Here is a 13,596-nt window from a genome sequence, read left to right as displayed (position 1 = left end):
CCTGAAAGCTTCGGGGAGAAGGGGAAAGACCCTTGTTCGGCTGATATGGGTTCAAGGCTTCTGCCCAGAGGTAGGGGGTCGGTTAGTACAATCGTCTAAGATCTTGACCAGAAGTGAGTTTAATTCCAGGTCGCTCCCTGGCGCCTCCTGCACTTCACGAGCTCCATAAAAGCTCAGTTTAGGGAGCAGGAAGGATGGTGATTAGTTAAGGGATAGCATCCCTATTTCTGAGTGGGCGAGGAAAGTGAGGAAAGGGGTGTTTATCTTCAGCTCCCACCCTGCCCCTTGAAAGGGTGCCCAAACCTACCCACATGGAATGACCACTGGAAGGGCCCCTCATGAGGGCCCCTCAGTCTGGCTCAGGCCGCTGTGGCTGTCGGACAAAGCTGCCCTGTGAGCAAAGGGGAGCACAGAGTGGAAGGCCGCTCAGCCGGGACACTCCGTGCTCTCACCTAGAAACCGATTGGGCCTTGGTTGACCAAGAAGCCCCAGAGGGGTTAATGTGTAACCTTGGAGCCATCAGGGGAGGCAGAACAAACACCCAAACCGCTTTGCGCCTCGGGTTTCTGGCTTTTCCTCCCTCTCGCAGCACCTCCACCACCTCCCCCCCGCCCCCGCCCCCGCCCCAACTAGTCCTTTCTCCTTTACCCCTGTCCCCGCCTCTCCGCCGCCCTTCAGTTTGCCTGGTTCCTTCGCGGGCGGGAGGGGATCCCGCGCCACGGTGAGGACAGGCTGACACCTAGTGGTCGCGAGCTGCAATTGCTCCACGCCACTGGCCTGCGGAATGAGAGTCACCCCAGCGGCCTGGGCAAATCGGCCGTCTTCCCCGCCCTAGCCTCCAGGGAGCAGGGAGAAGAGAGCTAGGACTGTCTGAGGGAGGACTATGACTGCCGCGCGGCCCCAGGAACCCAAGAGCCGGACGGGAAATGGGTGATGAGTTAGTCGAGTTTCTAGGCACCGACTCGGTGCGGGACGAGGTAGAGGCAGGTAAACGTGTTCGTCTTGGGCTCGAAGAAGCTAGTGATCCAGTGGAACAAGGTCCGGGCGGAGATCACAGTCCGAAGCGGGGCACCGGCTGGTCCCCAGAACCAGGGATTAAGGACGTGGGTTGTGACGGGCCTCGCTTAGTTCTGCTCACAAAGGAGTTGAGGGCGGGCAGAGAGAGTTCTCTCAGTACCCGCCCAGGCAGGGGAGCCGGGACCCCTGGGGAAAGTTGGGCATGCGGGTTAACTAGGCCAAGCGAGCGAAGTGGGACTCCGTCGGCAGTCGGGAGCTGCCAGCGAGGGGTGGCTCGAAGGCGGCGCCCCGGGGACAGCCCATTTTGCCTGGAGTCCGCGGGAGCCTGGAGGCGCCAGGGGGGGCCCCGGGAAATGGGGCCCGCGCCCGCCGCGCTGCAGAGGCGCCGGAGGGGCGGGGATAGGCGGGCGGGGCGGGACGGGGGCGGGGGCAGAGGCCGGCTGGGAGGGAACTGGAGGAGCGAAGGGGCCTAGAGGTCTTCGCCGAAACCGTGTGTGTGAGGCCGGCGGCCGGCAGGAGAGGCGTCCGGGGTGGACTGGCCCGAGAGGGAGCCCCTTTCCCGAACGGCCGGAGGAGGCCACCTAGAGGGCGGACAGAGGCAGGGAGGGCCAGCATGCCCCCAACGCTCTTCCCCGCCCTGCCGCTGCTCCTGGGCGCCACGCTGACCTTCCGGGCGCTCCGGCACGCGCTCTGTCGCCTGCCTCTGCCTGCGCACGTGCGCGCCGACCCCCTGCGCACCTGGCGCTGGCACAACCTTCTCGTCTCCTTCGCCCATTCCATTGTGTCAGGGATCTGGGCGCTGCTGTGGTGAGTGAAGGACTGGGGGAGTGAAGGTGGCTAGGGGACCCCGCATTACTCTTTCCATCACTCACCGGCGGGCTAAGGCCCAGGCAGTCTCACCCGATTCCCGGTTTAAAATGCTGTCCAATCAGGAGCGGCAGCAGCGCCGGGGGGCGGGGGGGCGGGGTTCTCACCTGGGAAACAGGAGACACCTGGGTTTCAGCCGAGCCCCTCCTGGCTCCCCCGTCAGCCAATAGCGCCAGCCCAGACCCTCCGGGGACCGGCAAGGGTAATGGCGGGGGGAGTCGTGGGTCCCTGGGGATACTGAGATGAGAGCCTGCCTTCTCCCTTCCCTTTCAGTATATGGCAGACCCCTGAGATGCTGGTGGACGTTGAGAGCGCATGGTCGCTTTCTGGCTATCTGCTTGTTTGCTTTTCCGCAGGTAGGTCTTGCCCAGGAAGCATTAAGAAGGCGGGACAGGGGTAAGCTTCTTGTTCAGTACCATTTATGACCTCTTCCCCCAACCCTCCGCTAGGGTACTTCATCCACGACACACTGGATATTGTGGTTAGCCAACAGGCACGAGCTTCTTGGGAATACCTCGTCCACCACATCATGGTGAGAAGCAGGGGATGTGGTATAGGCCTGGTGCTAGCAACCTAGTCTCAGCTGTCTTTCTGAACCTGGGAGGTAAAGACCATCTTTTCTTAACTCCATCCCCACCCTGTGTCCCACATCTCATGCTAGAATGCTGAGGGCTGGCAGTCTCTGGGCCCTTGCTTCACTATTTGAGGCCAGCAATCATGGCCTCACCTTCTTAAGACTGGAAACTCCACCCAGAATCTGTGGGGAGGGATCAAAATTTAATCTTGACTCCACTGTAAACTGTATTTCAGAAAGCAAATAAGGGAAGATTTCCTACCCCTCAATCTGGTAGCCTTGTTATTCCCACCAACTTCCAGGAAAGCCTTGACATCTGGGTCCCCTAAGCCATTCTCTCCCTTGCCTTGTAGGCTATGGGTGCCTTCTTTTCAGGCATCTTTTGGAGCAGATTTGTTGGTGGGGGCGTCCTAACACTGCTGGTGGAGGTCAGCAACATCTTTCTCACAATACGCATGATGATGAAGATCAATAATGCCCAGGACCTCCTCCTCTATCGAGTCAACAAATACATCAACTTGTTTATGTACTTTCTTTTCCGACTGGCCCCTCAGGCGTACCTCACCCATTTCTTCCTGGGTTACGCCGGCCAGGGGAACCTGGGAACCTTTCTGCTGGGCATCCTGCTTATGCTGGACGTCATGATCCTCATCTACTTTTCCCGCCTCCTCCGCTCTGACTTCTGCCCCCAAGGTGTCCCCAGCCGGCAACACAAAGACAAGTTCTTGATTGAGTGAAAAACGCAGTTAGGGACTTGTGGTAAGGACAGCAAACACAGCCAAGAACACCCTCACACGGACTGAGAAGAGACTTATTAGCCCCTTGCCTGAGGTGTCCTCTGGGGCCAGCCACTCCACCTTTCAAGCCTGCACCCACTATTGAAAACACTAATGAAAGCACTCTTCTGAAGTCCTTGTCCTTCCTTGGGCAAGGGGTGAGGGAAGCAGACAGACCGGTTGGACATGGTAGATGGGTATGGGGACAAGGTGCTACCGGAAAGCCAGCCAACCCACACTGCCCTGAAATGGATGCTAATGAAAACTCTGGATACTGGTTTCATACAAAGCCTCTTCCAGAGATGAAGGAAGGGGTTCTTGCAAAGCTTCTTGCTTGGTCTCTTACCTCATGATGGAGACCAAGTTGTAGTTGTCCTAAGATGTGTCTGGGTCACAAATATCTGTTACAGGTATGGTGAGGTGATAGGGCTGAGTGTTCCAACAGGTTAAGTAGACCAAGAGTCTTGCCCAAGCCCTGTTACTTAGGTGTGTATATACCATAGTATGGCCTCCCACCCAGAAATCAACAGAAAGAAAAGAAGCATACATCTATTGAAAACTTTTATATTTAGAATTAGTCAGCTGGACTCAGTTTAGATGATCCCAATCTGAAAAACAAAAGGGAGCTTTGTTACTGGGAGTTGAAATGTGAATATTAAGCGGGAAATGTCAAAGTTAAAAAGCAAATTGAGGGCACATGGTGAGGGGTAGGGCCTATTAAAGACAGGGCGCAGTCAGTTGAAACTAATCACCGAAGTCAAAGTTTGGTAACTAACAGACACATCATTTGCACCCAGGAAGCGGGGGTGTTAAGGAGTTTGTAGCAAAGGAAGCTTACTTTGTTGGCAACATCCAAAGCGTCATAGTCAGGAGCCAGTCGAACATATGCCTTCTTCTCTCCATCAGGCCTAGGGTGGAGAAGGAAGCCTTAGTCCCTACTGCCCTCACTGCCCCCATATGCCCTTCCTTCCTCCCCAGTCTTCTGGCATATCAGTGGTTCCTTTGTTCATGTCATCCCCCCCCCACCAAATAGTGATTTTTCCATCATTTGCGCAGAGGGGGTCAGGGAAGCCACTAAGCCACAAATGAAGCCAATTCCATTTTATGGGAAACACCACAGGCATCCTGACATTAACTGTATCTTACTCCAGGGTCTGCTTCTGTCTAGAGATAGGGATCAAGAAAATGAGCATCAACCCCTTAAGTCCTAGAGGCAGGACAGCTGATGTTTCCTCAGAAGTCCATACTCCATACAAGGGGCTGCAATTACAGCAGGGGCTGCTCACTGGGAAGTCTACTTCTGATCCCAAAAGCAGCATCAAGGAATTTCATGCCATTCTGGTTTCCTGGCTTCTGACAAGAGGCCCAGAGGCCCCGGGTTCCTCCCCATCCCACAGGACTCCACTCACCTGATCAGGGTGTTGACCTTAGCCACGTCAATGTCATAGAGCTTCTTCACAGCCTGTTTAATCTGGTGCTTGTTGGCCTTGACATCCACAATGAACACCAGTGTGTTGTTGTCTTCTATTTTCTTCATGGCTGACTCGGTGGTGAGGGGGAACTTGATGATGGCATAGTGGTCAAGCCTGGGAGAGGCAAAATGGGGTCAGCTGGCTTGGGCCCAGTACAATAAAGAATGGGCCCTCTTTTTGAGCCCAGGTGCATCAGACAACGAGGTAGCAATCATTTGTGTCAGACTTTGGTCGCTGAACAGTGTCATCACGTGCACCCTGAAACTTAGGGACCTGGAGCCTCAGCTTGGGGACATCTCAAGGGCTTTCACGTTAAGTGATTAAACAATCATTTTTGAGTTCCAACTTTATTCATTCTTTTACCTGACCTCAACATTTCTGAAGAGCAAATTTCTAGAAGAAATTTGAGACTTAAGAGGTTAGACAACTTAACCCAAGAGCACAAAGTTAAGACTATGGAATCTAGAAACTCAGGCTAGGGTTCCAAAGAATGTTGGTGTTTCACTATGAGGCTGAATTGACTGTTTTGCCCCCTTTGGTTGCTGAAAACTGGCTTACAAGCCATCAATTCTTGAAAGCAACTTTTTATTTACAGCTCAGGTTAAAGTTACAGTGGCCATCTAACACAGCTTTCCTCCTGAAATTTAGAGAAGCAAGGCTCTATTTGCCTGGGTACACCATCCTCTTTTGAAGAGAGATCAGATCTCAATCTCTCATCACACTAAATTCTAGGTCCAAATGGCAGTAAAAGGTCTGTCAAGTCCATTTCTCCGTGGACACAATCCACTCTCCTGCCTTTTTCTTAGGAAGCAGTGGGAGGACCCACTGGTGATAAACACTACCATGGCTCTACTCTAAACTGTGCTCCCTAAGGTCGGTCATTACCACTAGTGACACCAAAACACTCAAGTACCCTAACCTTTTCCACTCACTCCCCCAACCATTCCTTGAGTGTAAACATTCGGGAAAGTGAATGAAAAGAAGTTGCCATACACTGCTGCAGGTCTTCACTGTCCAATACAGATAAATGAATCTCATCAATCTGGAATCATCCCACAACCTCACCTTCAAGGACTATTCCCCACAGCAAAGATTTGAAAAAAGTGCAATGAGGAGCAACCTAAACCTGGAACCCCCAAACAAAGAACATCTAAGTCCCACTTTATACTCACAAGAAGGTAGACTACATATGAAATGATGATTAACCTAACAATTCGCTAATCTTGACAGTGACTCTGGGTTGTTTTAAACAATTCCTGCTAATATGCTAAACACACCTCTTTTCGTTTTTAAATAGGGCATTATTCTCTTCATACTTCCTTTAGAGAAGCACACTAGGTACCAACGTGGTTTTGAGAAGCCATGCTCTAGGTTTGGTAAATTTCCAAATTACCAATGGAGGATACCCAAACATCTTTTCATGGGTACGGGGCAGTACTGACTTGTTTCTCCTAGGGGCGCTCTTCCGAGGATATTTGGGCTGCCTCCTGAGCCGCAGTGTTTTGGGCCGTCGGAAGGTGGGTGACGTCCGGATCTTCTTTTTTTTGTGGCTGTGTACGCCTTTCAACACTGCTTTCTTGGCCTTCAAAGCTTTTGCTTTGGCTTCGGCTTTGGGAGGGGCAGGGACTGAGAGAAGGAAAGGAAAGAAAAATCCCGAGGGTGCGAGATTCAGAAATCAATCACTTCCGGCCTCAAGACCCATAGTGGGCGCCCCAGGCCACACGTGCATCAGTGGTTCCTTTGAAGACATCACAAGTCTCAGGAATTAAAAATTTTTCCATCATATGCACGTTTCTAGGGGGAACTTGGGATACGATGAGAAAGAAACTAGCAATGACCGAAAGCTTGACACTTGATAAAAATGTGAACTAGTAGTTTTATGTATACCGTCGCCCAGCCATTGGCGGAGAGTATATAGCCCCATTTAACATGGGGATAAAAGAGAAGTTGAGGGTACCGATTCCTTACATGTCTAGAGACATGGAGCTCCCCAGAGCCGACTGTCTGGCTGTCCCCCGCAGGTGGTACCGGCCGGGCTTGCCTCCCCAACACCCTTCACTGAAGCCCAGACCGTGCGGCTGGGCCCACGCGCTCCTCAGCGTTGCCAAAACTCGAGGAGCTGTCCCACAGCACACACCGCAAGGCCTGGCCCAGCCATCATCCTCCCAGTCCATTCACTCTGCGGGGACCCCAGGCCAGCCAGCTGTGTATCCCCAGCCCCAGCACACACCTTCCTTCTTCGCTTTCGGCGCCATCTTCGTGAAAAGGGTTTCCGAGACTTGTTCCCACGGGCTTATAGAGTCAAGTCTCACAGAAGACTCGCGATACTTTTTAGTTAAAGCTGATTGGATACTCTGCAGCGCGACGCCCGCCGGGAATGGTAGTTAGATTTTATTTCCTCGCGAGAGGGATTAAACTAGCACCACCCCTCCGTTTGTTAGACCCTAAAGCTTCATGGGGGTTGTAGTGTTTTGGAGACGCGTGTTTATTTTATGTGGCGGGTGGATGGTGTAGCCTGCGGCTGCACGGGACTGAACGCTTCACATCTTGAGCAACTTTAGGGAGGAGGATTACAGGATTGCAGTTACACTGCAAACTGGAATTAATATACTGTAGTTAGATTGACTCAGGTAGAGTGAAGCAAAATTCTATAACGTTAGAGCAGAATTTGCCCAGTCCAACTCCCTCAGACATCTGTGGAAATTGAGGTCGAGAGAGGGGACACGGCTTATTTATAACACGGTGATTAGGTGGCGGAAAAAGTCGAGTCAGGCGGAGGGGAAGAGCAAAGTGTCAGAAGAGGTAGGAGGTGGCCACATTGCCCCTATGACAGATTTCATGCTGTCTTCCCGATAACACTCTTGAAGAGACTACCAATTATTCCAAATACCCAGAGATCAGATTTCTCCAGGATACGCTCGTTCTTCTTGGGAATAATTTCATTCACAGTCCCCTCCCTTTAAGCAGTCTTCTCTTCCTTGATCCAGTCATCTTTGTGTCCCCAAATTCAGTTCCTGACACAGAGCAAGGTTTAGTAAACGCTCGGGTTTTCTTCTTTGAACGACTGTGCTTATCCCATATCACATCTCCTTTCTGTCCTGCCCCTCCTCTCTTGGAATCACCTTTGAAGGTGAGATTTGTTGTGTGCTACCCCCTCTTCTAGCCTGCAGACTGCAAAAAGGAAAAGTCCTGGGGGAGTGGAGGTAGATTTCAATGGGGTCAGAGCGAAGAACGCCCATACCAAAGGAGAGTCCCCATGTCCCAGAGCGGTGACTTCTCCAAAGGGAGGAATTCTGGGTCCCCTAGCCCTCCTTTATCCTCCATCAAGGGAGGCAGCTTGGTCTTCGGCGCCCCAGGCCCCCAATCTAACACGGCAGCCTTGGAGGAAAACGCACCAGATTTCGGACCTCTCTCTCCTTGGTGGTACCTCGTTCCGACCCTGGCACCCCCTCTACGCTCCCCACCACCACCTCCCAGGGCAGAAGGGCGAGTGGGGGCAGACCCTATGAGTCACGTCCTGGGCCTGGAGTTGAGGAGGGAAGCGCCGCCTCTCCTAGGGCCCCTTCTCTCCCCCTTTCCCCTCCCGCTGGTTCCTGGCGCAGCCAGATGCTGCGCAGCGATCACCGATTCCCCATCACCAATTCGACTGGGTAAGGGTCCCCATGGAGGCTCCGCCCGGCACAGGAGGTGCCCGGGAGAGAGACCTGGGGGATCCCGATCTGGGCAGGTTCCAACCAGGGTGAGGGCGGGCCCGCAGCCGGGTGAGGCGTCTGCAGGGGGAGCCTGACCTGGGGCAGCGCTGGCGGGAGGAGGGGAGGGGGAGGCTGGGGCGGACTGCGAGGCCTGGAGCTGCCGGGAGAGGGGCGGGGGGCGGCCCTTTTCCAGGAATTTCCGGGGATCAAGTTACAGCGCTTGCGAAGGGAGAGCCGAGTGGGACGCGAGGCCCTGCAGCGCACTGGGCCCCTCGCCCCCTCCTCCAGCAGTCCACCGGCCGTGCTGTGCCGTCCCTGCCCACACTGACCCCGTGTGGCGGGGCCGCTCCGCGCCCCCGGGCTTCTCTGTTATGGTAGGGTCGCCTCAACCCCGAGTTGTCGTCGGGTCTTCACGGCCTCGAGTTATTGTAGGAACTATCCGGCCCCGGGTTATTGTAGGGTCAGCGCGGGCTCGGGTCCCCCCAGACGGGACTCCACGCCCCAACTTGGCGGCCGAGGGGTCTCCTCGCCCCCGAGTCGTCCTGGGGACGCCCCGGGCCCGGGTGATTGTGGGTTCGCCCCGGCCCCGGGTGATTGTCTCATCCCCGTGGCCCGCGGTGGTTGTAGCGTCCCCGAGGCCACGGTCTCCCGTAGGCTCCCCGTGGCCCCGAGTTATAGTCGGGACCCCTCGGTCGCGGGTGATTGTCGGGTCTCCACGGGCCCGGGTCGCTGGGGCGGATCAGGCCTCCGCGCCTTCTCAGGGCGCCCCGCAAGGCCGCAGGCAAGATGAACATTCTGGCGCCGGTGCGGAGGGACCGCGTCCTGACGGAGCTGCCCCAGGTAGGCGCCAGGGCCACGTCGGGCTTCTGGCTGCGGTGGGTGTGGGCGGGGAGTAGGCGGCACCAGACCAGTTACAGGCTTGGGCCCAGCCCTGCCGCCCAGCTAGGCCTGCTGCTTCTGGGTGGTCTCCTCCCCATCCCCCGCCGCGGGCTGCTTGGTTGCGGGAAGAGGGCCAGGAATGGGTGAGTCTCGTTCTCTTCCCTCCCTCTCAGTACCTGAGGAAGGAGGCCGCTTTGCACGTGCACAAAGACTTCCACCCCCGCGTCACCTGCGCCTGCAAGGAGCACCGGACAGGCACCGTGGGGTGAGTTAGAGACACCCGGAATGAAGAAAGGAAGTCCCAGGAAACCTGTAGTCAAAGCAAGGGTACAGAGCCAACATCTGGAGGCTCCGTTTCAGCTTTTACCAGCTATATGGTTATTCCCGCTTTTCATGCCCCTGTGTGCTCCTGTTTCTTCCAGCTAGGTTGAGGCGAGTCCTAAGAGATGGGGTGGGGTAGGAAGGTGGCAGTTTAATTCCTGACAGAGAGAAGGTGTCCAACATGAGGGCGTGGTCGCCAGCTCAGCTTCCCACACACCATCTATTTGAGCTCCTGGGTAGGGAGCAGTCCTAGAGGGATGAGTCCTATTGTGGGTAAAAAAAGGTAACACTGTTAACAGTTGCCACCAGTAATTGAGCATTTACTGTGTACCCAAGCAGTGTGTTGTATACTATTATTGTCTATTATTAAATGGAAAACACCACCACTTTTAAGATGTATCCTGATTTCAGAGATGTTAGAATGTATGTTTGTGTGTGTGTGTATGTCTCAGCATATAGGACATTTAATTTTAACCTTCACAACAACCCAGTAAAATGTATGTTAAATCCCCACTTAACAAAGGTTGAAACTGAGGCTCAGAGAAGCTGAGAAACTTGTCCTAAGTCACACAGCTAGTAAGTGAGAGCTGGAATTCAAAATCATGTCTCTCTGATACTAAAACAAAAACACTCCTCCCCAGCATATCTGTCCAGGCCTGGTGTCTATGGTAACCTCAGCCTGGGTGCAGCTACCTTTGTGGACCTACTAGGGAGCATTGGGACTCCTCTGAGTGAAAGAGCTAGCGCTCACTTTTCCTGCCCACTCTTGTGTCCAGCAGATTTAAGATCTCCAAGGTCATTGTGGTGGGGGACCTGTCAGTGGGGAAGACTTGTCTCATTAATAGGTAAGAGGGTGCTGCAGCTGAGCTGGTCTGGGCTGGGCAGAGTGGGCCCAGGTCTAGCCAGGTGGGCTGGGCTCAGGACCAGAGCATCTGGTGCCCCCTCAGGTTCTGCAAAAACACCTTTGATAAGAACTACAAGGCCACCATCGGAGTGGACTTTGAGATGGAACGATTTGAGGTGTTGGGCGTCCCCTTCAGTCTGCAGCTGTGAGTTCTTCCTCCACTCCTTCCTGCCGTTCCTTCTCCCAGCACCTATCTCCCACCGCAGCCACCAGCACCACCCTGCCCCACACATACCTGTGTTCCCCCCTTCTTCTTCCCAGCTGGGACACCGCTGGACAGGAGAGGTTCAAATGCATTGCATCGACCTACTACCGAGGAGCTCAAGGTAAGGGCCACGGTTAAGTGAGGTAGGTGGGAGCACCTGGCCTCTAGTCTAGGGCTGGAGGGATTGTGGAAATGAACCAGTAGTGTCTTCCCCAACAATCTGCATGTTTTCTTCCACTCTTCCAGCCATCATCATCGTTTTCAACCTGAATGATGTGGCCTCCCTGGAACATACCAAGTACGTGCGCATGCTGAACTATAATGGGGGCTCTGGGAAGAGAAGGTTCAGAAAAGGGAGGGGTCAGGAGCATGGAAGGGAAGGAGAAGAATGTATCCAGGACGAGAGAGAGGGTCCCTGGGCATATAAGTGTCAGCGGGGGGAGCCTGTCTAGCTCCCTCATCCCTTGCTGTCCACTGTCTATGGCAGGCAGTGGCTAGCTGATGCACTCAAGGAGAATGACCCTTCCAGTGTGCTTCTCTTCCTCGTGGGTTCCAAGAAGGACCTGAGTGTGAGTGTGCCAGTGGGGGGAGTTCCCACCTTGACAAGGGAAACCCCACCCCCAGCATCTGACTCTGGCTTTCCCTCAGACTCCTGCTCAGTATATGCTAATGGAGAAAGATGCACTCAAGGTGGCCCAAGAGATGAAGGCCGAGTACTGGGCAGTCTCATCTCTCACTGGTGAGTCAGAGGCGTCCCGCCTTCCGCTGTGGCATTCCTGCCTACCTTGCCTCTCACTCCTACACTCCAGCTGTGCTCATTGACCCCAGGCCTGAAACTGCTCCCTGTGTCAGGTGAAAATGTCCGGGAATTCTTCTTTCGTGTGACGGCACTGACCTTTGAGGCCAACGTGCTGGCTGAGCTGGAGAAATCGGGGTCCCGGCGTATTGGAGATGTTATCCGTGAGTGCCCGCCTGGATGAGGGTGGCAGAGGGCACAGGGACCCTCCAATCCCTGCTTCACATGTTTCTCACCCTTCTTCAGGCATCAACAGTGATGACAGCAACCTCTACCTAACTGCCAGCAAGAAGAAGCCCATGTGTTGCCCGTGATGGGTGAGGGTACTGTCCAGAGACTGCCCAGCCCTGGGGCAGTGTGCCACCTTTACTCCCCCAGAGCTCAACCCCTGGACATTTGCACTGACTGTTTTTCCAGACCAAAGAGCTGCCCCTTGGTGGCAGTATCCCCAGAGGTGTAGCTGGGACCATGCTAGTCACTTCCTGCTCCCAGGCACCGTGCCAAAAACTGGATGCCCCTCTTCTCCAGGGTCCTCCAGGTTGCCCAGTGGTAGGGAGGTGGGTGGGCCCTGCTGCTCTTACTCAGCCTGCTGGGCCCTCTGGGTTTGAGGATGCTTAATGGTCCCAGCCTCACACTATGCCTTATGCATTAAAATATCTGTTATTAGCAGGTTAGGTGCTGGAGTCCTTTGTGGGGGATCAGGGATGTGGAATGGGCAGGGCTGTATGGTGATCTTGGGACTGGAGCCTTCTGGGATTCTCGCCATTCCTGGCCTCTGGGCAGGCCTCAGGCAGGCTAGGAGCTCAGGGACCGCGTTTGGGGGATGCACCGAACCCTTACTGGATGACATCTAAATAATTTTTGAGATCTTTGAGAGCTCTTTTCCTTCGGTTCCTTCCCCCCCAGATGTCTCCTGCTACTTCGTGCTTATACCTAAGTCCACCATTGGATAATATTTTTATTATTTTTCACCTTCCTCCTGCCTGTCCTTTAAAAAATACTCCTCTGAGGGGAACACAGTGAGAAGTGAAAGAGTTTTGGGTGCTTTTTGGGTTGACCAGAAGGCCCAGGAAGGTAAAGGCAGGGCTCTTACTCAGAAGATGTGCTATCTGATAACATCTAACTATATTAGTTAACAAAATTATCAGTAGCGTATTCTTATATTTTAAAACAATTAAAAACTAAATTGGATAAAAAATAAGACATACGGGGACTTCCCTTGTGGTCCAGTGGTAAAGAATCCACCTTACAATGCAGGGGACGCGGGTTCGATCCCTGGTCAGGGAACTAAGATCCCACATGTTGTGGGGCAACTAAGCCTGCGCGCCACAACTACTGGGCTCACGCGACTCAACTAGAGCCCGCGTGCCACAAACTACCGAGCCCACAGGCCCTGGAGCCTGAGAGCCACAACTAGAGAAAAACCTGCACACCACAACCAGAGAGAAGCCCGCGTGCCAGAACAAAAGATCCCGCATGCCTCAACGAAGATCCCGCGTGCTGCAACTAAGACCCAATGCAGCCAAAAAAAAAAGACAGACATTTTTCCCTCTTCAAAAAAAAACCATGTGCTCCAAGTCAGAAGGATCTGCATTTGAATCCTTGCTGTCCATCCTGGGACACTCAGACAAATCACTTATCCTCTGTGACTTAGTTTCCTCATCTCTATTATTATTTTCGGGGGGGCATGCCATGCAGCTTATGGGATTTCAGTTCCCTGACCAGGGATTGAACCTGAGCGATGGCAGTGAAAGCCCAGAATCCTAACCACCAGGCCACCAGGGAACTCCCAGTTGCCTCATCTGTAAAATGAGGTTTCATGGATGAAATAAGATAAATCACTAACATACACAGGAAGAGCTCAAAAACCTTAACTATTATAACAGTTTGGATGAAGAGTGACCGAGAACCTGGCTCACTGTTGACATCCAGAAGGCCAGAGATTGGCTAGAAGTGTCTCAGATATCTGGGCCAACAATGGAGGGACACATGTGGCCTGGTGTCATCCTGGGAGGTCATGGAGGGTCAAGATTAGAACACAGATCCTCGTTCCCAGTCAGCAGATATTCTTCCTTTGCTTCCATTTTTTTTTT

At 53.7% G+C, this 13,596-nt stretch overlaps 3 protein-coding genes across 4 annotated transcripts; 2 read left to right on the top strand and 1 right to left on the bottom strand.

The window, feature by feature from the left end:
• Positions 1-1,630: 1,630 nt before the first annotated feature.
• Positions 1,631-3,195, top strand: TLCD1 (TLC domain containing 1; the record flags this gene model as incomplete). The annotated part of the gene is made up of 4 exons (XM_082860057.1): positions 1,631-1,824; positions 2,158-2,240; positions 2,334-2,416; positions 2,812-3,195. The coding sequence occupies 4 exons, from the start codon at positions 1,631-1,633 to the stop codon at positions 3,193-3,195; spliced, it is 744 nt and encodes a 247-aa protein (XP_082716183.1).
• Positions 3,196-3,803: 608 nt separating this feature from the next.
• RPL23A (ribosomal protein L23a) lies at positions 3,804-6,989 on the bottom strand. Its single transcript, XM_082860836.1, has 5 exons — positions 6,937-6,989; positions 6,149-6,332; positions 4,644-4,820; positions 4,073-4,142; positions 3,804-3,842 (listed from the first exon to the last, which is right to left on the bottom strand). Exons 1-5 carry the CDS (start codon positions 6,959-6,961, stop codon positions 3,828-3,830), a joined length of 471 nt encoding a protein of 156 aa, XP_082716962.1. The 5' UTR covers positions 6,962-6,989; the 3' UTR covers positions 3,804-3,827.
• Positions 6,990-9,071: 2,082 nt separating this feature from the next.
• Positions 9,072-11,951, top strand: RAB34 (RAB34, member RAS oncogene family). 2 transcript variants are annotated; one of them, XM_082860625.1, is made up of 10 exons: positions 9,072-9,238; positions 9,451-9,542; positions 10,378-10,443; positions 10,546-10,647; positions 10,764-10,828; positions 10,954-11,005; positions 11,195-11,276; positions 11,356-11,446; positions 11,560-11,667; positions 11,750-11,951. In XM_082860625.1, the coding sequence occupies exons 1-10, from the start codon at positions 9,185-9,187 to the stop codon at positions 11,815-11,817; spliced, it is 780 nt and encodes a 259-aa protein (XP_082716751.1). In that variant the 5' UTR covers positions 9,072-9,184; the 3' UTR covers positions 11,818-11,951. The 2 variants fall into 2 exon arrangements, with proteins under 2 accessions (XP_082716751.1, XP_082716750.1); XM_082860624.1 differs by having other exon boundaries at positions 10,375-10,443.
• Positions 11,952-13,596: the final 1,645 nt, after the last annotated feature.

The sequence above is a fragment of the Leucopleurus acutus genome (assembly GCF_964270905.1).
Source record: "Leucopleurus acutus genome assembly, chromosome: 19".
Classification (NCBI taxonomy): domain Eukaryota; kingdom Metazoa; phylum Chordata; class Mammalia; order Artiodactyla; family Delphinidae; genus Leucopleurus; species Leucopleurus acutus.
The sequence above is the reverse complement of the archived record's forward strand: the minus strand, read 5'-3'. Positions and strand labels throughout refer to the sequence as shown.